At 40.3% G+C, this 24,237-nt stretch overlaps 1 protein-coding gene across 1 annotated transcript in view; it reads right to left on the bottom strand.

Moving 5' to 3' along the window:
- Positions 1-24,237, bottom strand: part of cep170aa (centrosomal protein 170Aa) — a 90,506-nt gene that overhangs the window by 4,286 nt on the left and 61,983 nt on the right. Inside the window, 4 exon segments of the mRNA XM_042333017.1 lie at positions 476-527; positions 8,900-8,993; positions 20,575-20,663; positions 22,519-22,668. Coding sequence (XP_042188951.1) covers positions 476-527; positions 8,900-8,993; positions 20,575-20,663; positions 22,519-22,668 — 385 coding nt within the window.

Genomic DNA, 24,237 nt, shown 5'->3' with positions numbered 1-24,237 from the left:
GAGGGGATGGTAGTTGGGAGGGTGGAGAATGATCGTGGAATAGGAGTAGTATTTGGTTGGTCCAAGGAAAGAGAAAGGCAGTGTTTTGGCATGGTCCAGCCAGTGGTCCTGCCAGATCTGGTGGTGAGTGTGAGGCCAGATCCAAGCCACATGAACTCGGAATCACAGAGATCTGGCTCAGATCCGAAAAACACCTTGTGTATAATTTGTGGTAACATTCTCCAACTAACTACTCAATTAAAGCTAAAGTTAAAATTTTCAGGTTGTCAGCAGTAAACTTATATTATCTTGTGGAAGAAGATGCCAGAGGCGGTGAGAGGCAGGATTGGACTCGTTGTCCTGTCAGCACATAGCCACAGCAGAACAAAGGAAGCCTGTAAAAACAGAGGCCAGTTCACAACCAGCAGTTTCTAGAAGCAGGGAATTAAAAGGATCCCAAATCGAAAAATAGAAACCAAGTTAGTGACGTACGTACCTTGGAGCTGCTTCTCTACCCTCTTCAACTCTTGTAGAATCAATGAAATCTCCTAAAATGATCAAATGGAGTGTATATGTAATTTATAATATATTTATACAGAACAATTATATTATAAAACTAGTAAATTCATCAATTAGCAATTTTAATAAGCCCCACAAACTAATAGCTGGGTAATGTCAACTGTGAGACAGAACGTGACATCTTTTTTGGAATGATAGGAAAATGAAGCTCAATACAAAATAAGAAACATTAATTCAAAAAGTTATAAGAGGGGCTTCTCAGAATGTGTGTGAGACTATATTAAAATGAATTAGATTTTAAATTGCAGGAATCATTTTCAGATTTTTAAGTCAAGACTGAGGTGACAGACTGCTGGAAACTACCGTGAGAGAGTTCTGGATAGTCTGCAGCTTGTGTAGGGAGGAGGTGAGGAATCTGACGAGCATTGGAATAAGCAAGCCTCTATGGGATGAAAACTTGAGTGAGCGTCTCAGGAGCCCTTGGGGCGAGGAAGTGACAAAGGTGAATAATATTGGAAAAGTAAAAAGTGACTCCAAGCCGGGGGAGGGTGGGGGTGGGGGGGAGAGATGGCCGTAAGCACGGTTGAAGAGGAAGGTTTTCAGGTATTACATTTGGTGGCAATTATTCATGAAGCATTCTGGAACATTTCAATATAGGGAGCTTTAAAAATACAAATTCTTTCTAATCCCGTGATATGATGTCAAAATATTTGCATTAATTGTTCTTCCACAGGATAAAACTAATTAAAAACGTCGGGAGGACACCCCAAGGCGCTGGACAGTGTACAGCATTTCAGACCCGAGCTGGGGTCAGGGAGGGAGAAGGGAGGGGAGGGGTGACTGATGGCATGGTCGAAGAGGAGGGTCTTGAGGCGGGACTTGAAGGAGGCTAAGGAGGGGACGAGGTGGAGTGATTGGGGGATGGAATTCCAGAGGTTGGGGGCAGAGCGGCTGAATGGTGGGGCGGGTGGGTCGGAGGCGTGGAGCTGGCCAGAGCCGGCTGAGTGGAGGGAACGGGCGGGTTGGTAGGGGGTTAGGAGGTCACAGAGGTAGGGTGGGGCGAGGCCATGGAGGGCTTTGTATGTGAGGACCAGGATCTTGAACTGGATCCTCTGAAGGATAGGGAGCCAATGGAGTGGGCGAGAATGGGGGAGATGGGGTCATGGAGTTTGGTGCGGGAGAGGACACGGATTGCAGAGTTATGGATTATCTGCAGCCTGTGGAGGGAGGAGTTGGGAAGGCCGACATGCAGGGCGCTTTCATAGTCAAGGCTGGATGCCCTAATCAATCCGCCTCGCTCCCTCCTTAGCCTCCTTCACGTCCCACCTCAAGACCCTCCTCTTCGACCATGCCATCGGCCACCACCCTTCCCCTCCCCTCTCCCCCGACCCCAGCTCGAGTCTGAAATTCTGTACACTGTCCAGCGCATTGGGGCGTCCTCCTGACGTGAAAGGCGTTATACAAATGTAATCTTGTTGTTGTTGATGTCCGACAGGCAGTCTGTCAGGACAGCAGTGGTCCTGGAGTTGAGGGTGGAGGCAGAGAGATAGAGTTGGGTGTCATCCGCATACATATGCAAGTTGACCCCATGTCTGCGGATGATGTCACCAAGGGGTAGATATTAAAGAGGAGAGGGCCGAGGACAGAGTCCTGGGAGATGCCAGATATGACAGTGCGGAGGTTGGAGGAGAAACCATTAGAGGCAACAAAGTGGAGGCGGTGAGAGAGATAGGATTCGATCTAGGCAAGGGCAGGTCCGTGAAGAGGATTTCTGGATTTATTCTGTCTCCCAAGAACAGACTGCAAGAAGCAATGTCCAGAGAGTTTCCATATTTGACTCAATGCTTGCACTATACAATTGACTAAAGACTCCACTGATATTTAAAAAGATCATAAATTCCTTATACTGCATCATTCCCCATTCTGTATCAGAAACAATTTTTTCCTCATTATACTGAAAGACCATGTTGCTGTTGTAAGCAAGCAGGGATGCAATAACAGCCCCTCTCAGTCAATGTAGCATTTGCTCAACTTTTAATTAGCAACATTTTAATTTCTGTATAAGTACTGTACATAATTATACTGCATATTATACAAAAAATCCTGCTAGTTGTAGAGAACGAGTAATCAGATCATTTGTTTTAGAAGAGTGTTAAGATGAATGATATCCATAAACTATTCAAGCAATTTCATCTGTACTGCTTGAGTAAATTATATACTTAGTATTCCCTTAAAACTACATATTTAGCTTAAAATTGATGGGAAAAGAAGAGAAAGACACAATTTTCCTCTTTGAAATGCCCTCATTCTTTTAGGTTCTCTCTCACACGGGTAACATTTCTAAGTGAGAGATCAGACAAATGGTCTATTCCTATGTGCCCTGGATTTCCAGCTCAACGGCAATATTGAGATGTTGTAAGAGTTTGAAATTAACTCCTCTCCAGCTTCCCCCTTGTGTTGAATGCAGAATATCAAATTAGAGAATTGAGTTGATAAATGTTAATCAAGAACTCACAAGCATAAATCTGATCTTATTGCGTGGAGTAATTTCAAACTTCGATTAGAAAAGCCGTCTGCAGACTTAGCCACTTCCATTTCCAATTCTTTGCAAAACAAGTTTTGGTTGGAGCTGAGCCATTGGTGTATTCAAGTTCCCATATCACATAGATTGTACATTAAAGTATACCAAAAGATCACAAGGCTCGAATAAAGAAGCTTTGGCTCATTCAGCTTCACGCTTCCAGAATACGGACTCCACTCTCCTCCCATTACATCATCTAGATGGAGGAGGAAATATGACAAACTGCTAGGGTAATTTTCTGAATACTTAATGATTAGTTTGAACTTGTGAAATCCAATCTGCATTTGCACTCTAGATTCATAAGTAACTTTTCTTCCCTGGCCATTACTACATTTGATTTCCTTCCCATTTTACTTTATCATAAATGTTCAATTTTTCTTACCCACCCTGACAACGGATGTCTTATTGTTCTATGAGTCATGATGAGATGTATTGAATTTAAAAAAATGACTAATGTTACCAGCACGCTTCATAAATTGCACATTTTCTGGTCTACAAAGGAATGCTAAACGCACCTTATCCAAGAGTTTATAGTACTGAATACATTCTTTAAATTACAGCACAACATTTTATTGAGGATCTTTGTGCACAATGTAGCAAATCACAATTAACACAATTGGTATTAAAGCTAATTTTCTTTACCTCAAGTATTTTCCATTTTAATTAGAGATAGGAATATTTTTAGCGGATAATTATAGCAATTATTAATGCTTAAAACCAGGGAGCACTCAACTAGCACCCCGGCTGACCCATCAGTCTCCAGAGGCAGCGCAGAGGTGACGGGAAAAGAGGCCGAGCTGGAGGTTTCCTCCCGTTAACAACAACAAAATTACATTTACAGAGCGCCTTGCATGTCGGGAGGACGTCCCAAAGTGCTGGACAGTCAGGGGTTGGGACCCGAGCATGGGGGGAGGGGTGGGTTAGGGGTGAGGGAAGGCAGAGAGGTGGGAGGGCGATTGAAGGCATGATCGAAAAGAAGGGTCTTGAGACCGGCCTTGAAGGAGGCAAGGGAGGAAGCGAGGCGAAGGGACCGTGGGATGGAGTTCCTAAGTGTAGGTGCAGAGAGGCTGAAAGCCCAGACACCGACGGTAGGACGGGTCGGGTGGGAGACATGGAGCAGACCGCAATCCGCTGAACGGAGGGAGCGGCAGGTTGGTAGGGAGTCAGTAGGTTAGAGAGATAGGAGGGGGCAAGGCCATGGATGGCCTTGAAAGTGAGAATTAGGATCTTGAACTCGATCCTCTGAGGGATGGGGAGCCAGTGGAGTCAGGCGAGGGTGGGAGTGATGGAGTCACGGAGCCTGGTGCATGAGAGTACATGAGCTGCAGAGTTTTGGATGATCTGCAGCTTGTGAAGGGAAGAGTTGGGAAGGCCAATGAGGAGATAGTTTCCGTAATCGAGCCTTGATGTGACAAATACGTGGGTGAGGGTTTCGGCAGCCTGAGGGGTGAGGCAGTGGCGGAGTCTGGCAATGTTGCAGAGGTGGTGGTAGGCAGTGCCAGTCATGGCATGGATGTGGGGGAGAAAGGACAGTTCAGGGTCAAACAAGACACCCAGGTTCCTGATTGGCTTCGTGAGGTTGAGTGTGCAGCCGTGGAGGCTGATGCTGCCAACGCCTGAGGTGCGGAGGTCACTCTCTGTACTGCCTCAGTACGAGTTATACTTCCTGCTATTGAGGCAGAATGGAGATGTAGGAATTATACTTTCCGCTCTGCGTCTCTTCCCATTGCTCTAGGGAGAGCGGCAGAATGAGAAGTATAAGTCCTACATCTCACGAGGTTGTACGAGACACAAGGCCAAACGAAAAATTACGGAAAGAGAGACAGAGCGGGAGTTAAGAGCCAGTGCAGAGAGGTCAAGCAGAGACAAGAGGACACTATCTATACAATGTAATTAATTTACTGAATCCATTTCATTTATTAATTGGTTAAAATTAAAAAAATTGTGGGTTTTACTTTTTTTAAATCATTTGGTCATTGCCCATTCCTCACAAGTTGGGGTCCACCCAAGTTTCCATTCCTGGCTACGTCACTGCTTAGAACTAAAAGAAATGCCATGATCTCATCAGGAGTTTTGAAGTATCTGCACAAATGGATTAGTCTGATCAGACTCTGAGAAGAGGGCTGATGTTCAAGTGTGATTTTTTCCAAGACTCTGATTGCCAGACTAAGTGACAGGAAACTCACCAGAGATGGTTTGTGCAGGTGGAGCAATGTTTGCTGGATGCAGTTGAGAAGCACTCAGGACTTTGTTCCATTATTGATGGGAGTTACAATGCTCCCTATCACCCAATCGTCATCTATTTTCTAACTATGCCAGCTGTAAGAACTCTGACATAGCACAGCTGTGCTATTGAGCACAAATCTGGCAGGATTTCTCCACTCACTGCAATTTGGAGCCAAATAAAACAAAATGCTTTTTTTAAATATCAATTTAGATGTGTCAAATTGTTTTCTAATTTTCTTCCTCCCCAGCCTCGGCTCTCTGCCCTGGCCTCCTCATGCTGGGATATGGTTTCACGGATGTGGGTTGCCCTCCAGTATCTGCCGAAGTGGCCATTGTTCATTTGTGTGTCTTGGCAGTCCCTTGACCGTAGAAGGCAACAATAGTCGACCTTGACCTTTCTCCACCCAGCTGCCACACTTCCACAGAATCAATAGAAGGTGATGATGAGGCTTCAGGAGCAGGACCTTGGCTGTTTTTTCCCTCCCAAACCCTGGAAAGGCTGAGGCCAATTTAGTCCCCAAAGCAGCACTGGCTGAGATGAGTAAAATCAGCAAGGATTGCAATTTGAACCAGCAAGTCCCTAGTCTGTAAACTGTGAGCTACAACTCCATCCATTGCACCATCAGGAGCTTTATTTTGAGTCATCTCCTTCATACAGATTAGTTGCTCTGCACTGTATTTTTGAGCTCATCGAATGACATAACTCCCTGTAGATTGGAAGACCTTTGCAAACATACCCAGTCCTGTACACCTTGGTAGTCCCATGGTACTCATGGCTTTAGGAGCACATTGTCAGAAAAATTGCTTAAAAATTAAAAAAAGGCACAATAAATATCATTTTATCTATCTAATTCAGAAAAAAATAGAAATTGAAATCAGGCACACCTAATGGGTCTAATATGTAGCAATTTCAAATGGGATTAATTAAGGAATCTGGAAGCGTGTCATGATAGTTTGTGGAAACCCCATTTTAACATGATCTATTTTGAAAGTGAAGTGCTTTTTTTATTATTATTATTATTATAATAACTCTTCAATTAGATTACCTCTCAACTTTCTCAACTCTAGGGAATGTAACACAAGTTTATCCCGCCAATCATCACAGTTAATTGCCTTTATCCCAGGTCTTAATCTAGGGAATAGTCTCCTGACACCCTCCACCAGTGGAGTTCTGTAGCTCAGTAATTAGAGCACTCGCCTCACAAGTGAGAGGACCTGGGTTCGATTCCTGGCAGTGTGAAATGTTGGGCAAGTTTCCTTATTCCATACGCCTCTGTTTACTTAGCAGTAAGTAGGAACCCAGTTGTTAGTCGATTGGCGGATCACTTTTCTGGGGCTGTGACTTGCTCCTTCCTTGTCCATCTTCAGATCTTACTAGAAGACTTTCCTCTTCGACCATGCCTGTGATCACCTCCCCCCTCTCTCTGGCTTGGCGCTAAACTCCACCACTGTTAAGCGCTCCGAGTTACTTACCCTCCCATGAAGGGCACTATAGAAATTCAAGTATTGCAGTTGTTTTAACTGTTCAAATTCCAGCATTATCCCAACAAACACTCAGGGGTCCACTTGATCTGGCTTTCACCAAACTGCGCCAAATACACTCCAGAATTAGGAAAGCAGAATGTATCCCTCTAGGGAGAGTGTGCATTCCATTTCCAATACAAGAAAATTGCCATGAAAAGATGGCATACATACATGAAACTCTCAGTCTGGTTTGGATACTCTTAAAACATGATGATGGGTTTCTGCATCTGTCAGACACCCAACTGACCAAAACAAAACTGATCCAGGCCGGTCATCTCATCCATTTTCATGCACACATTTCATACACTGTGCTCCCATGGCCTGCCTGATGATCTCTCTATTCATGTGCCCATCCTTCAGTATTAAACTGTACAATTAGAAAAATGTTTTTTTGAGGTGGAGACAGGGAAAATGTTAGTCTTAACATTAGGAGGCCTCTTAAGGCAGAGGTTCCCAAACTTTCTGGGCTCAAGGCCCCCACAACATTAGGTATCCTGATTGAGAAACCCCACACAATAAATCCATTGAAAATTGATACCTTACATTAATTGCATATCTTTTAAAAGCATTAAAGAAAATAAATAAAAAGCAATGCTTCCAATATTAATGTAGGTATCACACAAATTCTAGATTCTGCAGAGCCTAATGAATAAGGCTTCTCTCTCCTCATCTACCATTAGCGCCATCTGATCTGATTGGTAAGATTTCAGTGAGTCCCAGAGCTGTGATAGATCTATAGGGAGCAAGCGAATGGTGTGTTCCAGTTGCAGCTGGAGCATCCTGGGAAGAGTTTCCCCTCTTGAGTTGACTAATAGTGGTCAGTGAATCCAGGAATTAATTCCATCTCCACCACTGTTTTACAGCAAACAATATGTAGAAAGGACATCTGTAATACTAGATTTAATAATTAAAACCAATTGAATCTACAGGTTGAAAAAATAGATTTATATCTTAATGCAAATGATGCAAGGTAGATAAGGTAGAGATGCAAATTCAAAGTTACAGGTTTGGTGGGCCCAATTGCCTTGATCTGAATCTAAACATTCTTATTTCTTACACACACTGGAACAGGAAACCTGAAATGCTCAGGCTCGAACAGGAAACCATCAGGCAAAAAAAGAAGCAAAAATGTAATCAACCATTCACTGAAATTCTCAATGCAAACCTATCAAGACTAACCATATAGTGCAATGCTTTTGGAGAGCATTAGTCAGAGCAAATTATTCAAATCTCACATCATCATTGGAGAAACTGTATTTAAGTAATTCACTTCTGGACAAGAATCAGAGAAGAAGACAAATGTAAATGTGGGATAGAGGATTCTTATCTTCATTTGAGAAATGGCAGAGGGGACACAAAGTGTTTTACAATGTGATTAAAAGGGACTGGGATCACAGAAATAGAAGTAGCAAGCAACAACATTAATAACCACCCTCATTGTGCAAACATATCTACTTCTCCAAAGTACAGTTCTGAAGTATTTAATGCTGTCCTACTAGTTTATTTTTAAAACAAATTAAGATAAATATTGGATTATTACAACAGCTTACACTCATATACAATAGTATATTTCATAGTACTTTACAAAGAGATGACCACGAGCTGGGAGGAAGGTAGGGGACTGAGGGTGGTGGTGGGAAAAGATGGTCGAAAGCAAACTTGAAGAGATACGTTTTAAGATGCGATTTGAAAGCAGGCTGTGTTACCGTGAATAGTATTTCTCAATTTCTAGCCTGAACAGGTTAAGCCCTCCTTTCACCCTACAGAGGATTAATTTCTGTCTGGAGACAAATAAATTCACCTTACTGAAGTGCATAAGTTATGAGACTCCAAGCAATGATCTTATGGTTGCATAAGCTTCAGTCAAACTATTGCAAGGACATTGTTACTACATATTGTATCCAAAATATTCTATATTTGAAATAAAAAACTACAACCTGTAGCTTTTATAATCACCAGAAAAGCAATTTTACAGCTAAAGCAAAGCATTTCCTTCTGCAAAATGCAATAAGATGCATGCACATAGAACAACAAATCAAAAAACCTTTTGTGATTCACTGTCTTGCCTACCTTGTTTGACGTTTTCAAAATAGGAACTTCACTCTCAGCCCGCATTTTATTTTCAATTTCTTCCCAGTTTCGGTCATGATCCTTAAATAAAATCCTGCAAATAAAGGTAAAACCGTTTGATTAAATCTAGATTTTAAAAAGTTTCTCTTTCAAAATGTTCTTTAACATTTCTTGAAATAATAAAGAACATGTTCTTTGTGTGTCAGCCTGGCTCAGTCGTAGTACTCTTGCCACTGAGTCAGAAGGTTGTGGGTTCAAGCTCCACGTGGAGACTTAGAATCATATAGTTTAAGCTGACGCTCTAATGCATTACTGGGGATTTGTTGCATTGTCGGTCGTGTTTAGGTGGACGTTAAAGATCCCATGGCACGATTTGAAAAGTGAAGCGAGTTTCTCCTGGTGTCATAACATAACATGTAGGAGCAGGAGTAGGCCATTCGGCCCTTCGAGCCTGCCCCGCCATTCAATCATGGCTGATCTTCTCGTCTAACTCAGCTAATAACCTAACCCTGCCTTATCCCCATATCCTTTAATCCCTTTTGCAATAAGAAATATATCTATCTCAGTCTTGAATATGTTCAAGGACTGAGCGTCAACAGCCCTTTGGGGTAGTGAGTTCCATACATTCTCCACCCTTTGAGTGAAGAAGTTCTTCTTCAACTCAGTGCGAAAGGGCTGGCCTCTGATTTTAAGGTTGTGACCCCTGGTTTTAGTTTCTCCAACCAGGGGAAACAATCTCCCACTATCTACTCTATCATGCCCTTTGATGATCTTATAGGTTTCTATAAGATCCCCTCTAATTCTTCTATATTCTAGAGAATATAGGCCCAGATTGGTCAGCCTATCCTCGTAACTCATCCCCTTCATCCCTGGTACTAACCTAATAAATCTACGCTGCACCCTCTCCAAGTCAAGTACATCCTTCCTTAAATAAGGAGACCAAAACTACACACAGTATTCCAGGTGTGGTCTCACCAGGGCCCTATACAGCTGCAACAAGACTTCCCTCCTCTTATACTCTAATCCTTTCATAATGAATGCTAACATACCGATCGCCATCCTAATTGCTTACTGCACCTGCAGACTAACTTTCTGTGATTGGTGTACAAGGACACCCAAGTCCCTCTGGACGCTAACACATTCCAATCTCTCCCCTTCTAAAAAATAACCTGCTCTACTGTTTTTGCTACCAGGTGGATGACTTCGCACTTCCCTACATTATACTTCATCTGCCACCTACCTGCCCAATCACCTAACCTATCTATGTCTCGCTGCATTTTTTTAATGTCGTCCTCTGTGTTGACACTTCCTCCTAGTTTTGTGTCATCCGTGAATTTAGATATATTAACTTCAATGTCCTCATCTAGATCGTTGATGTAGATGGTAAATAGCTGAGGCCCAAGGACTGATCCTTGTGGCACTCCACTAGTCACATCCCGCCAATCTGAAAAGGACCCGTTTATCCCTACTCTTTGTTTCCTACCTGTTAACCATTCCCCAATCCACGTTAATATGCTCCCCCCAATTCCATGAGCCCTTATATCTTGGACTAACCTTTTATGTCGCACCTAATCGAATGCCGTCTGGAAATCCAAATAGACCACATCCACTGATTCACCCTTATCTAGTTTACTGGAAATATCCTCAAAAAACTCTATGAGATTTGTCAAACATGACTTCCCTTTTGTAAAGCCACGTTGACTTGGCCTAATTATGTTGTGCTCCCCTAAATACCGCACTACCACATCCTTAATCAATGATTCTAAAATTTTTCCTATCACTGATGTGAGACTAACTGCCCTATAGTTCCCCATCTTTTCCTTTCCACCTTTTTTAAATAGTGGTGTGACATTTGTGATCTTCCAATCCATGGGGACTGTTCCAGAATCCAAGGAATTTGGAAGATCAGACTCCACTATCTCATAAGCTACCTCTTTTAAAACCCTGGGATGCAAGCCATCCGGACCAGGGGATTTGTCACTTTTTAGTGCTAACAGTTTCCCTAGCACCAATTCTCTACTAATGAAAATTTCCCTAAGTTGCTCCCTGTTCTTATCCCCTTGGTGCATCTCTATTGTTGGCAGACTTGTTGTGTCTTCTAGGGTGAAGACAGATGCAAAGTACCCTGCCATGTCCTTATGCCCCATTACAACTTCTCCCGTCTCTGACTGAAGTGGACCTACATTTACCCTCACTAGCCTATTCCTCTTAATATATTTGTAAAAACTTTTACAATCAGACTGGCCTGGCCAACAATCCCCCAATTAAAATTGGTCACTCTCTCCATGGCTGCTTGTGGGACACTGCTGTGCACAAATTGGCTGCTGCATTTCACCTACAAATTACAATCTACTTTGCAATATATCCTCTGAAGCACTTTGAGATGTCGACAATGTACAAACAATGCTTAGAAAATTATTTGCAGAAGCACTATAAGTTATAAAAAATGAATGGGAAGCTTTTTAGAAAAACATTTACGTTTCTTCAAGATTTACTGTGGCAATAGATCACACAGATTATAAACTTGCAGATTTGATTTGGCCTGTGCTTAGTTAGCTGATCTAAGCCAGGCACTACATTGATTTTATTAGTGCACCTAGTTAGGAGAAAACAAAGCACAAGCCAGGGTTTTCACTTCTGAGATCTGACTGAAATGCAATGATTCCAGGTCCCATTGCCAAACTGCACATAAGAATCTCCATGGTTAGGATTTGTTCTTTTAGGGAGAGAATGCGCATTGCATTCCAATAAATATCGATATGGAACTCAGTTTGGTTTGGATATTCTTAAGCATGGTGATGGGTTTCACATGTGTCAGACACCCAAGCAGGGGTTTAGGATCGGGGCATGTGGAGGGCAGGGGTAGGAGAGTGGCCACAGACATGGTCGAGGCATGCTTTGAAGAAGGGGGAGCAAGACGAAGGGATTGTGGGATGGACTTCTAAAGGATGGGCGCAGAGAGGCTGAAAGCCCAATCGCCAATGGTGGGATGGTCCGGGCTGGCCAGAGGATGTGCAGCAGGAGGGAGCAGACAGGTTGATGTGGGGTTAGCAGGTAACAGAGGTAAGAAGGAGCAAGGCCGTGGAGGGCCTTGAAGGTGAGGACAAAAATTTTGAACCCTATCCTCTGAGGGATGGGGAGTCAGTGGAGCCAGGCAAGGGTGGAGATTATAGGGTCATGGAGCCTGGTGTGGGAGAGGCCTTGAGCTGCAGAAATCTGGATGATCTGCAGCTTGTAGAGAGAAAGTTGGGAAGGCCGATAACCAGGGAGTTGGCATAGTCGAGCCTAGACGTGACAAATGCACGGATGAGGTTTCAGTGGCCTGAAGGGAGAGGGAGAGGCAGTGGTGGAGGCGGGCGATATTGCGAATGGGGGAAGGCAAAGTGGGTCATTGCACGGATTTGTGGTAGAAAGGTCAGTTGAGGGTCAAACAAGATGTTAAAGTTCCGGACTGACTCAGTGAAGTGTGCATCATTGGATGGTGATGCTGAGGTGTGGAAGCGCTTATGGAAACCAATTAGGAGGGCCTCGGTCTTGTTGACATTCAATTGGAGAAAGTTATCTCTCATCCAGGACTTGTCTGACAGATATTCTTTCAGGACAGTAGTGGTCCTGGAGTCAAGGGTGGAGGTAGAGATAGGGTTGGTGTCATCCACATACATGTGGAAGTTGACCCCATGTCTGCGGATGATTTAACCAAGAGGGAGCATGTAGATATTGAAGAGAAGGGGACCGAGGAAAGAGCCTTGAGGAACGCTGCACAAGATGGTGCGGATACTGGAGAAGAAGCCGTTTGTGGAGACAAAGTGAAGATGGTGTGAAAGGTGGGATCTGAAAGGTAGGATCCTTAACATGGGAAGGCTTGACTGGAATGTTATGATACTGTGTGTTGTGCCAGGTGAATTGCTTTGTTGATTTGAAACTTTGACTCATTATTATAACTTGGTTCTTGTTAGAAGCCATAAGTCATTTATACATGACATTATAAGATTCTAACTTCATATTTCACACAGGTACATTGAGATGACAATGTGCATATTTTTTGCTAAATACAGCAGACTGCCCTTTGTACTGTGACAGATGACATTTTCAGAAAAATGTATTGCCTTCTGTTGGTTATATAAATATTTGCTCATTTCCCCTGCTATCAGATAATTTTACTTTAGAATTACAAATCTTATTGGAGCAGGCTTTTTAAACATAAAGTCCTTCTCTTTTGGTTTTGCAATTTTAAATTTGATTTTGTTTACATCTTCTGATTGTTTTTGAAATCTGAATTTCAAATTCCAAGGTTGATGATTTTCTCTGAAGAGATTTTGATGGAACAGATAAGCTTTAAAATTATTACTTCAATTTGTCTCAGAGTGTTTAATCATTCTTTTGTACCTCACAAAATTCTTCAACGTTAATTTAATTGACTCACAAAGTCCCAAAAGATTACTTTTTTAAAAAAATTATCGTACTGCAGCCGAGGATTAATTTAACCCAGCATCGATTTAGGAAAGGAAGGTAATGGTTGACCAACCTTATCGATTTTCTTGAAGATGTAATCTGATAAAGTAGATGAGGGAAACGCAGTGTATATCGTGTATCTGGATGTCCAGAAGACCACATGACGTTATGATTAAAACAGGGGCATGTGGAATCATGGAAGAGATAGCAGAATGGATTAAAGAATGGTTAGGAAACCAAAAGCAAAGAAAGAGTTAAAGGTGTCTTCTCAAGCTGGAAAGCAGTAGGAAGTGGTGTTCCACAGGGATCCATGTTCGGACCACTACTGTTTATATACATAAATGATTTGGATTCAGGTATTGGAGGTTTGGTATTAAAATTTGTAGATGACACCAAACTGGGGGGAATGGTAGACAGTGAAGGGGATTGCACAAGAATGCAGGAAGACAAACAGGCTAGCAGAATGGGCAGATAAATAGCAAATTAAGTTTAATGTAGGAAAATGCAAAGTAATTCACTTCGGCAGGAAAAAATAAATAAGCCGTTTATAGTCTGGAAATGTTGGAACCTATGAGAGGTGCAGAAGCAAAGAGTCAGGGAATTCAGATTCACAAATCTCTAAAAGTAGCTACACAGGTACCTACACAGGAATATTACTAATATATAAAAAGGGTCTTGGGCTTTATATCTAGAGGAATAGAATATAAACAGAGTTGGTGATGTTCAATTTATACAGAATATTGGTTAGACCACATTTGGAGTATTGTATCCATTGCTGGTCTACACATTAGAGGTAGGATACAGCAGCAATGGAAAGAGAACAGTGTAGGTTAATGAGGATGATACCAAGGCTGGCAGGTTACTGCTATCACGATAGACTGCATAGATTGGACTCTTTTCACTAAAGAAGACTTTTTAAGGGGGGAATCTAAATGTTTAAAATTATAAAAGGGTTCAATAATGTCAACATAAGAAGCTGTTCCCACTGGTTGGGGAGTCCATAACCAGGAGACACAAATATATAACAGCGATTAGGGGATCAAAAAGAGAATTTAGGAGGAACTACTTCACACAGACTGTGGAACTCGCTGCCTGAAGTGGTGGTTCAATCAGATAGTATAGATGCATTCAAGAGGAAGCTGAACCTTCACATGAGGGAGAGGTGACAGAAGGGTAAGGAAGGGTGGAGACTTGTATGGAGTCTAAACACTGGCCAGGATGGAATCAGGGAAGGTGGAGGGCTGGGAGTATTATAAAGTTGCGGTCGATACATGTATTGAATGTAATATGTTCAGTATTACATGCAAAATATATGGATACCTTTCTTTAACACTTTCATTCATTTAATCCCTTATTAAATTTAGCTCAGAACAAGTTTTCTTCCTTCAATTTTCTCTTTGTTCTTTCTCTTTTCACAATAGTAAACCAAGCTGAGATACAGACTCATACTATACTTGATAATCTAATCCTAAATGGCCATACGTGAGACTGCAATGATCTGTTAGCAGATGTTAAACTGAGGTTCTGTCTGCCTGCTCAGATGGATGCTAAAGATCCCATGGCACTATTTGAAAAACAAAAGGGATTTTCTCTGAGTGTCCTGGGAAACAAATCTCCAGATAAAATTGGTCAGGGCTGAAGGAGGGAGGAAGGAAGGAGGCATAAAATTAGCCCAATATCTTCATATATCACATGGGGTGGTGGTGGGTGGGGGAGGGGGGGGGGGGGGGGGGTGGGGGGGAGAAGAGAGAAAGATGCCAAAAATGAATAGTCTTTATCTTCTCCCTAACCCAGCAATGTGCAAGGCAATTTCAACAATTTTGTAACCAACAGGCTTTAGCAATTTGCTCGCTCACAATAATCTATAATAGGATCAGGACGTGGAGTCCTGTAGCTCAGTGGTTAGAGCACTTGCTTTGCAAGCGAGAGACCTGAGTTCAATTCCAGGCAGAGGGCGAAACCTTGGGCAAGTTTCCTTACTCCACACAGAGCCTAATAATAATCCCTCCAAAAACAAAAACAATAATAAATTGGTAATTTTCAATCTACGACTGTTTGTGGGACATTGCTGTGCGCAATTGGCTGCCGCGTTCGCCCACAAATATACAGTCAATTCACTTTACAGTGTGTTCTGTGAAGCGCTTTGGGACGTCCTCCCGACGTGAGAAGCGCTATATCAAATGCGAGGATTATTATTATTATTATCAATATTATCCTTATAGTCTGCTTGAAAAAGGATTTGTTTTAAGATACATATTTCTTTTTTGAACTAGTGTGAATATACACAGCAGTGTCTTTGGCAGAAATAAAAATATTTGTAGAATAGGTTAACAAGTCATAGTTCTATCAACAGTCTGAATTGTCCATTAGTTTCTCTGATTTTCCTCTATTCTTCCTATTTTCATTCACTGCCCATTTCTGATCAACAAGCTGGTCTGAAAACAAGTTCTCAATTAATGGCTCTCTGTAATTAAATGCTTGGGAGCAGTATTTGTTAGTTCTATATTACAAATCCTTGCATTTGATACAACAACAACTTGCATTTATACAGCGCACTCCACACCGGGCAGTGTCCCAGAGCCCTTAAATATAGCACCTTATGTCACTGAAACATCTTTAAAAGTTCCATAGGATTTACTGTGAAGTCCCACTGACAATTTTTAGCAAACACGGCAGGTAATTTGCACACAGCAATTCCGACAAACAGCCATTAAGTGAATAACTAATTTTAGCTGGAGAATGGTTGCCCAGAATACCAAAAGAAAGTTCCTTCTCTTTTCAAATAGTGCCATGGGATCTTTAGCATCCATCTGAATAGGCAGACAGACGTTAGTTTAACATCTCATCTGAAGAACTGCACTTTTGACAACGCAGCCCTCCCTAGCATTGCACTGAAGTGCTAACTTCAGGCTACAAACCTGAACCTTGAGCTACGAACTTCAAGTCCCAATATGGCGTTGAACGCACAATCTTCTGAATTGTGCAAAATTGGTACCAACTAAGCCCAACTGAACTAGGCTGATTATTGCTTTTCGCTTACTGTGCAAAATGGTGTCTATGTTGCTTCCTTTATACAGCCAAGCTAAGGCAGACAACTCACTGCAAGATCTCCAGCAGGGTAACTCTCTCACATTGAGCTTTGTCTCATAGCTGAAGGAATCTTTATTTCATCAGCAGTCATTGGCATTAGTGGGAGGGCTTCTATGAGCAAACATCAATATGCCTAGTGAAATGAAGTGGTGGATAAATAAGACCTGGGTTACTCAAAATTGGGTCTTGCAGCATTATTCTTGGCACAGTAATATTGCTATCCATATTATTTTATTATAAAATTTCAAACTCATGTTTAAATCAATGCAATTCAGAATGATTCCACATTTAAATTTAAAAGACTGGTCAGAAGCCATTTTCTCAAATCTCACCAAATAGATACCATCAAAAATTGTAGGAGTGTTTGAATTAAAAAATCATTTTAACACATTTCTTTGCTTCATTTTCTACAAGATTATTTTATTTAGAATCAGAGATTTTATCAATTTAACATTTTCTTACTATTTTAGGATTCTAATTGATGAAATAGCACACTACAAGTTATCATTCTGATGTTTGGATCTAATGGCATTTTCTGTAGTTTGTCTGAACATTGTGGTTTTTTTCACTTTCTGAATCATTCTTGCTTTTTATTTTGTTTTGATTCTGTCTTGCTCTCTTTAACTGCCGAGATCTAATGTGTATTACAGTATTTCTCCACATTCCACCATGCTGCTGTCTTTTTAATAATCCTATATTTGACTGTATGTTTATTTTCTAGTTTCTCCTCTACATTATCATAGCATTCAGTTTGTCTCCAGTCTTTCACACCGAGCTTTGTCACATAGCTGAAGAAACCTTGATTTTACTTGCAGTGATCTGAGGAGAGACTAAACGAGACTGCTTATGGAGGGCTGCTTTTGCATTTTTATTGACAATCACTTAACATTTAAAATTTGTTAAAATTTCCTTTTTTCTGTTCTCACAGGCAATACATTTACTGTGAATAGCTTATGTTCCCATGCAGCACTCTGTACTATTCCTGAACCAACTCGGATAAGCTATTTAGAGCTGTCCGTCGCTTTACTTCTGAGCATTATTTCTTTACAGTAGTTTTGTACTTAACTAGTGTCTGTGTTCCAGCATTGGTGAACATACTGCAGCGCAACAGTCTTGCTTTCTTTAAATACTTGTTGAAAAAGTGGCTAAGTCACATTTTGCATCAACAACAACAACAAAATTACATTGTATAGCGCCTTTCACGTCGGGAGGACGTCCCAAAGTGCTGGACAGTCAGTGTTTTGGACCCGAGCTGGGGGTCAGGATCGGGGAGGGTGGAGAGCAGGGGATGGAAGGAGGGTGATCGAAGACACCTTCGAAAAGGAGGGTCTTGAGATGGGCCTTGAAGGAGGCAAGGGAGGCGGCGAGGCAGAGGGACTGTGGATGGAGTTCCAGAGGGTGGGGACAGAGTGGCTGAAGGCCCTCCTGCCAATGATGGGGCAAGCGAGGGACGTGAAACAGGCCGGAGCCCACTGTGTGGAGGGAGCGGGCAGGTTGTTAGGGGATTAGGAGGTCGCAGAGGTAGGGGGGAGCAAGGCCATGGAGAGCTTTGAAGACGTGGACCAAGATCTTGATCTGTATCCTCTGTGTAATGGGAAGCCAGTGGAGTTGGGCGAGGATGGGGATGATGGAGTTGCAGAGCCTGGTGCAGGAGAGGATATGGGCTGCAGAGTTCTGGATGATCTGCAGCCTATGGAAGGAAGAGTTCAGGAGGTCAACAAACAGGGAGTTTGCATAGTAAAGCCCAAATGTTATTCTGAATGTGTGTACAAGAGGTTCAGCCGCCTGAGGGGTCTGGCAATGTTGCGGAGATGGTGGTAGGCAGTGCCGGTCATGGCACGGATGTGGGGAAGAAAGGGGAGGTGACCCAAGGCGCAGTTGAAGAGAAACGTTTTGAGGTGCACTACGAAGTCAGGCAAACAAGGAGAATTGAGGGAGGTAGTTTCAGAGGTTCAGGGCGATGAAAGTTCAAGAAAGTAATTTATACACAAAAAGAGTAGATAGGGTAAAAATGTTGAGAAAAGAGTAAAGAGACAATCAGGAAACTGGACATCCTAGCATACATTAGTGTTTGAGAAATGTTGCCACCAACTGATTTAACGTTCCTTTTAACAGTTAACAAAGGCAGTTTTATTCCAGAGCTTCCATACATACAGAATTTCTTTTGCAATGAGTTCTTTTTGTATGACAATGTAAGGTTTTAATCTTGCCCACTCTATATTATAATCATTATCTTTTAAGTGGGGATGCAGGAGACTTGTTTGAAAGCCTAGAAGTACATTATTTAATAAGATACGACAGCTAGAGAAAAAAAGTCATCACTAAACTTGCACATTTGCCTTTTTGACAATTTTATTTGGCTGTGCAAGATTAAGCAACTAACTGGATGAAAATTCTAATTTCTCACATCTAACCTCAATTATATTGAATACCTTTACATTCCTCAAGTGTCGATTTAAATATCTTAATTGATTCCAACGTGGAAACAGAAACCAAATAAAGAGAACTATAGAATTGAATATCAAATAAGTATATGCATTTCATATTGCAATTAAGTCCATACAAGAATACTCAATTATTTAATTGGGATGTTATTCACAAATATGGCAAAGTGCTGCAATAACATGAAATAGTTTAAAATTTAAATTGTTGAAAACAAAGTACCTGGAGATCTCCTGCAATAGACAGAGTATTAAAGGGAGAATGCTGATGAAAGCAGCAACTTCTGTATTGCACACACACTCCGCCAGCACTGGATATAAATAATTATCAGTGATCCATCGAGTTATACTAGTTCCATGGACTGACTGATAAAACAACTAGTGTTTGATGATAAAACTTTCATCAATAATTCACTTATTGTACAAGGGAATTTTGAGAAATCTTTCTTTTAAAAAAAACTTTAGAGAAAGGTGGGTGTTTTTGTAATTGTCCTCACCAAAAATAAACTATATTCAGAGCACGAAGTGCAATTGCAAGAATGGGATTTTTACTGGCACTCATGAGCGAGATCCGAATTCAGAAATGTATTGATAAGATGGTGTAGCTGTGTATGAGAGATTATTATCATCACAAAATAAGTCAGCAGAATGGAAACAAATTGTACAAATTGGACAATAGATGTCCTTGATTTGCCTAACTAATTACAATATAATGTATATCACCTAGGTTGACTATAACTCCAGGGGCATTCTGTATTCAAGAGCTGAATCAAATCTTGCAAAGTCTACAAATTATGGGATTTCCCTTTTGAAGTGTAAATCCTAAACTTTGGTACACTTAGTAAACAGAGCAAAGTAACCTCCCCAGAAGGCACAGCCACTGAATGTCTCCGAATAAGCAATTTAAAACAAACAAACAACTTATGCTTTAAAAATATCACAACCAGAATTTAAAACCCCTCTGGCTCCTAAAAATAAATTTGCTTTACTGCCAGATCCATCTTCTTGATTTAATACACAAAATCAAATCTTACTGGCTTACATTTCTCAGCATTAGCAGATTTATTATTTTGTACAAATTCAGAAAGGTGCACATCAGTTAGAATTAGTAGAAATGAACTGTGCTAATCTTAGCAGCAGTCCAATATAATTTATCTGAGAAAATGGAATCGTACAACTTTAAGAATATATACCAGTGTTCAGTTCAATAAGGAAAATGTAAGATAGTTGAAACACTGCCAAAATAATTTCCACAGAATAAAGAAGAATAAAGTGGACGTTTAATTAAATCTTATAATGAACAAATATGTAAAGATATTACAAACACTGACAAGTATAGATGGCAGTCTCTTGTGATGGGAATCTAATGGATTTTGCATAATTTTAGTTTATAATGATCAATGCACTTGTTTCTGTGTTATTTCACTTCAGGAAGGAAACAATGTACATCCAATTCTTTATGCGGCTACACATTAGTTTCTTCATGCATGTGGATAACAGAGTAATCTGGGTATGTAGTGTACCACCATGGCTACATAAACACATGATAGAATGTGATCAATAGCTGCAATACAAGTTTTGCTACTTAGATAGTTTTGGAAATAGTCAAATTGCATCTCAAAACAGCTGCTCAAAGATATGTTAAAACTGGAAATTCTACAATTTCAACCAAGAATATAGTTATCAAATTACCTGATCTTCAGAGCAGTTTTCTCCATGATGTGTCTTATCTTTTGAGATAACTGGGACACAGAGGTCAGCATCAGGCTGTCTAAAACTGCCTAGAGATTCAAAAATACATCAAATGAGTAAGTAGGCTTGTAAAGAAAACTAGAAAACCTAGAAGCCTCAAGCTAGAAAACACATCACAGTAAATATTTCATAATAACAGCTGGCAGGTGGTGGTTTGTTACAACAGGTCAAACATTTAACACAAATAAACTTGTCATCAATCCTATTGGTCTTTTTATGAAAATATGCAATGGAGAAAGTGAAATTCAGTACTACTTAAAAAAACATATTGAGGTGGGTGATCTCAGGGTTTCCAACTGCACAAGTCAGACCACCATACTCCATGTATTAATAAATAAAAATTAAAAGTTCCACCAGCAAGTACAAGTTCCATCAGTACAAGTCCAGCTGTCTAATAAAGAGCATTTGTGGTGTTAAGTAATTTAAAAGGTAAGAAAGGAGGGGAACAAGTAACTAAAGAGTGACAGTATACCAAATATGCAGGTCCCATTGACAACAGATACATTCTGCATTCAACAAACAGCTTTACACAAGCGGCACAAATTATTTTATATGAGTTGGAAAACCCTTTAATAAAAATCGTCTTTTACCAAGATTTTTACCATCATGAAAATCCCTTGGGAAATAAAACCCAACTTCAACAAGCGGACATCTCATTTTCAACCAATGAGTTACAGTAGAAACTATGTAACCAGTTATTAAATCCTACTTTTTAAAACACAGACTGAGGTCATATAGAAAACTACTCAAACCACAATTACCAATCTAAATAAATCCTATATAAATGAGACAATTCAATTAAAATGTATTCAGCAGTCTGCACTCCAACATAGGTGGAATTTTTTTATGTAGAAGTTACAGCTAGGATTTCATACTGCAGAAATACAAAATAGTTTTGCTGAAATGAATAAATACTACTTCAGGAACTGTTGAAGTGATTTCAATTCATCTATGTTTGGTTACATCATAATATACAGCTTGCTTGATGGAACACAAAATAATTATTTCTCCACTGCTCATACTTGTAAGGAAATATAAAATTTTAATTACAAATACACAAACTAACTAGAGTTCAGGTAATGCATTAGAAGTTTATTCTTTGGTTGCTGCAGGCAGGATTAATTGCCTGTGGAGAACTAATTCTGGATATCCTAAAAGCATTTGAATTGGGGGAAGATAATTTTTGAGAAAGAACATTTTGCTCCAAGTACTTCCCTAGAAACAAAAGAAAATAGCATCCTTACAAAAGAATTGTTTTAACCTGAAGTGAAGAATAATTGTTTAACAAAATCAATGGGATCAGCTTCCTCCTGCACTAAGACAGGAAGTGCATGTTGGCAGAGCTGGTGCACTGCCATTGAATTTTGTTGATCTGCAAAAATATTTGAAAAAATGAAAACCAAGGTGAAACTGATGTTTTGAATGTTTTCCAAGCACATAAAACGTGCATGAAAAATTATGACATCGACAATCAGTTTGCATGACTACTCAACACTTAGCTACTTTACATCATGACTTCTACTGCCTCCTTGTCCAACTTGATGCCACAGTTCAAATAAACTACATTTCATTAATGTTTGAGGGAGTTTCTGGTGATAATTAGTTGTTGTGTTTGCCTACATTTCATTCAGTTCTAATCTTATTGTGTCAGGTATTTTGAGGTTTGTTTCATATATGTTTAAGTTGTTTACCTCTGTATAACCATACAACAGTCATCTTAATTCAGTTTTAAAACAAAGTATAGATTCTGTAATTCGCTTAATTTTTTTTGTTGTCGCTTGTTCTTTCCAATTCCTACTATTTTTTCTAAGAGACTGCAAGGATCACTTTTCATGAAGATTTATTGAATAGAACAAGGAAACAGAAACAGCTATTAATTCTTACTTCATCCCTACTCCATGTCTTCCGCTTTGAAGCAGCCTGTTGATCAGCAGACTCTGAAATTCGAGATCTTGGGTCACCTGGTCTGCCATTTCCAGTTGCTGGAGGTATTTTTCTAAAATTCAGACTTTCATCAAAAACTCGATCAACTAACTAAAAATAAACGGAAAATAAAAAAAGTAGGCAATGAAGGTTACTGAACTTAGTTTTACTTCATGCAAATATGACTTATGCAAGATACTCAAATCTACATTACATGAGAACATAAGACATCACTGGTGTTTCCAGACCTACCTCACTGAAGTAGATCCTTCCACACCACATCTTTTGGTTAAAAACACTGGGTCAAATGTGCAAGATTTGCAAAAGCATTTGCAATTAGCAAATTTCCAGGTACCTACTTACACATGTTCGAGACCATTCCTCTGCTTGGAAACACTGCTTGGACTGTTAACTTTTGTGAAGCCAGATTGCAGGCAAAGGAAACTGAGGGTTGGCTTCAGATACACCAAGGTACCTACAGGACTTGATAGTTACAAATGCTTTTGTAAATCTCTCAGATTAGATTTTGCTCTACAAGTATGGCTGAGTTTACATCAGACAAATGTCAGAATTTGTTTTCCCATAAGAGCTCTGCATTTAGCCAGTATCTTGACATCCAAAATTTGACAGTAGCGCTGCACAACTGCTTTAAAATATCAGACTCTTAAATCAAATTTGCATTAATGGATTTTTCCATTAAGATGTCAACTGCATTAATATTTAATTTTGCTAATCCCAAATTTTTCCAATCATAGTGGTAGAACCTGCACTGAAAATTTATCTAATAAACAGCTGATCTTAGAATAATAATCCTTGCATTTGATATAGATTTTATGATGTCAGAACATCTCAGAGCTATTCACAGGATTGTTACTGTAAAGTGTAATGACTTATTATTTGTAAGCAAATGGAGTGGAGTCCTGTAGCTTAGTGGTTAGAGTACTCGCCTCGCAAGCGAGAGGACATGGGTTCGATTCCCGGGCAGGGCGAAACGTTGGGCGAGTTTCCTTACTCCACACGCCTCTGCTTACCCAGCAGTAAGTAGAAACCTGGTTGCTAGTCGATTGGCGGATCGCCTTCAAAAAAATAAATAAATAATGATAATAATTTGGTCACTCAATCCACGACTGTTTGTGGGACACTGTGTGCAATTGGCTGCTGTATCTCACCCACAAAATATAGTCAATTCACTTTACAGTATATTCTGTGAAGTGCTTTGAGACGTCGAACGACATGATAAGGCGCTATTTTGTTGATGGTGTTTGAACCACAACCTTCCAACTCAGAGGTGAGAATGCCACCAACTGACAATTATCCAACACCCAATTCAAATAAGGTTTTGCAACATTTTAAGAATAAATTCATTAAACCTTTATATGCAATAAATAGATCATGAACACATTATAAAAAAAACTATCTCTGTCCAGTCATGAAAACGGGTAATCTCATTCTAGGTTAAGAAGAAATGTTTTTGAACAGTTAACTATTGGCGAATTTCTCAGAGCACCTTCTCAGCACGTTTCACTACAATTAGTCAGTCAAATGCAAAGCATGGTAAGTAAACTAAGAGAACTGATTTCAGTTACATGACCCTTAATTGGTAATTGCAGTGCTGCATGATAAGTTTCCAAGACAAGTGATTTGAATAAATGATCACTTTAGTTGAACATTAGCCAATTA

The sequence above is a fragment of the Callorhinchus milii genome, unplaced genomic scaffold (assembly GCF_018977255.1).
Source record: "Callorhinchus milii isolate IMCB2004 unplaced genomic scaffold, IMCB_Cmil_1.0 Scaffold3, whole genome shotgun sequence".
Classification (NCBI taxonomy): domain Eukaryota; kingdom Metazoa; phylum Chordata; class Chondrichthyes; order Chimaeriformes; family Callorhinchidae; genus Callorhinchus; species Callorhinchus milii.
The sequence above is the reverse complement of the archived record's forward strand: the minus strand, read 5'-3'. Positions and strand labels throughout refer to the sequence as shown.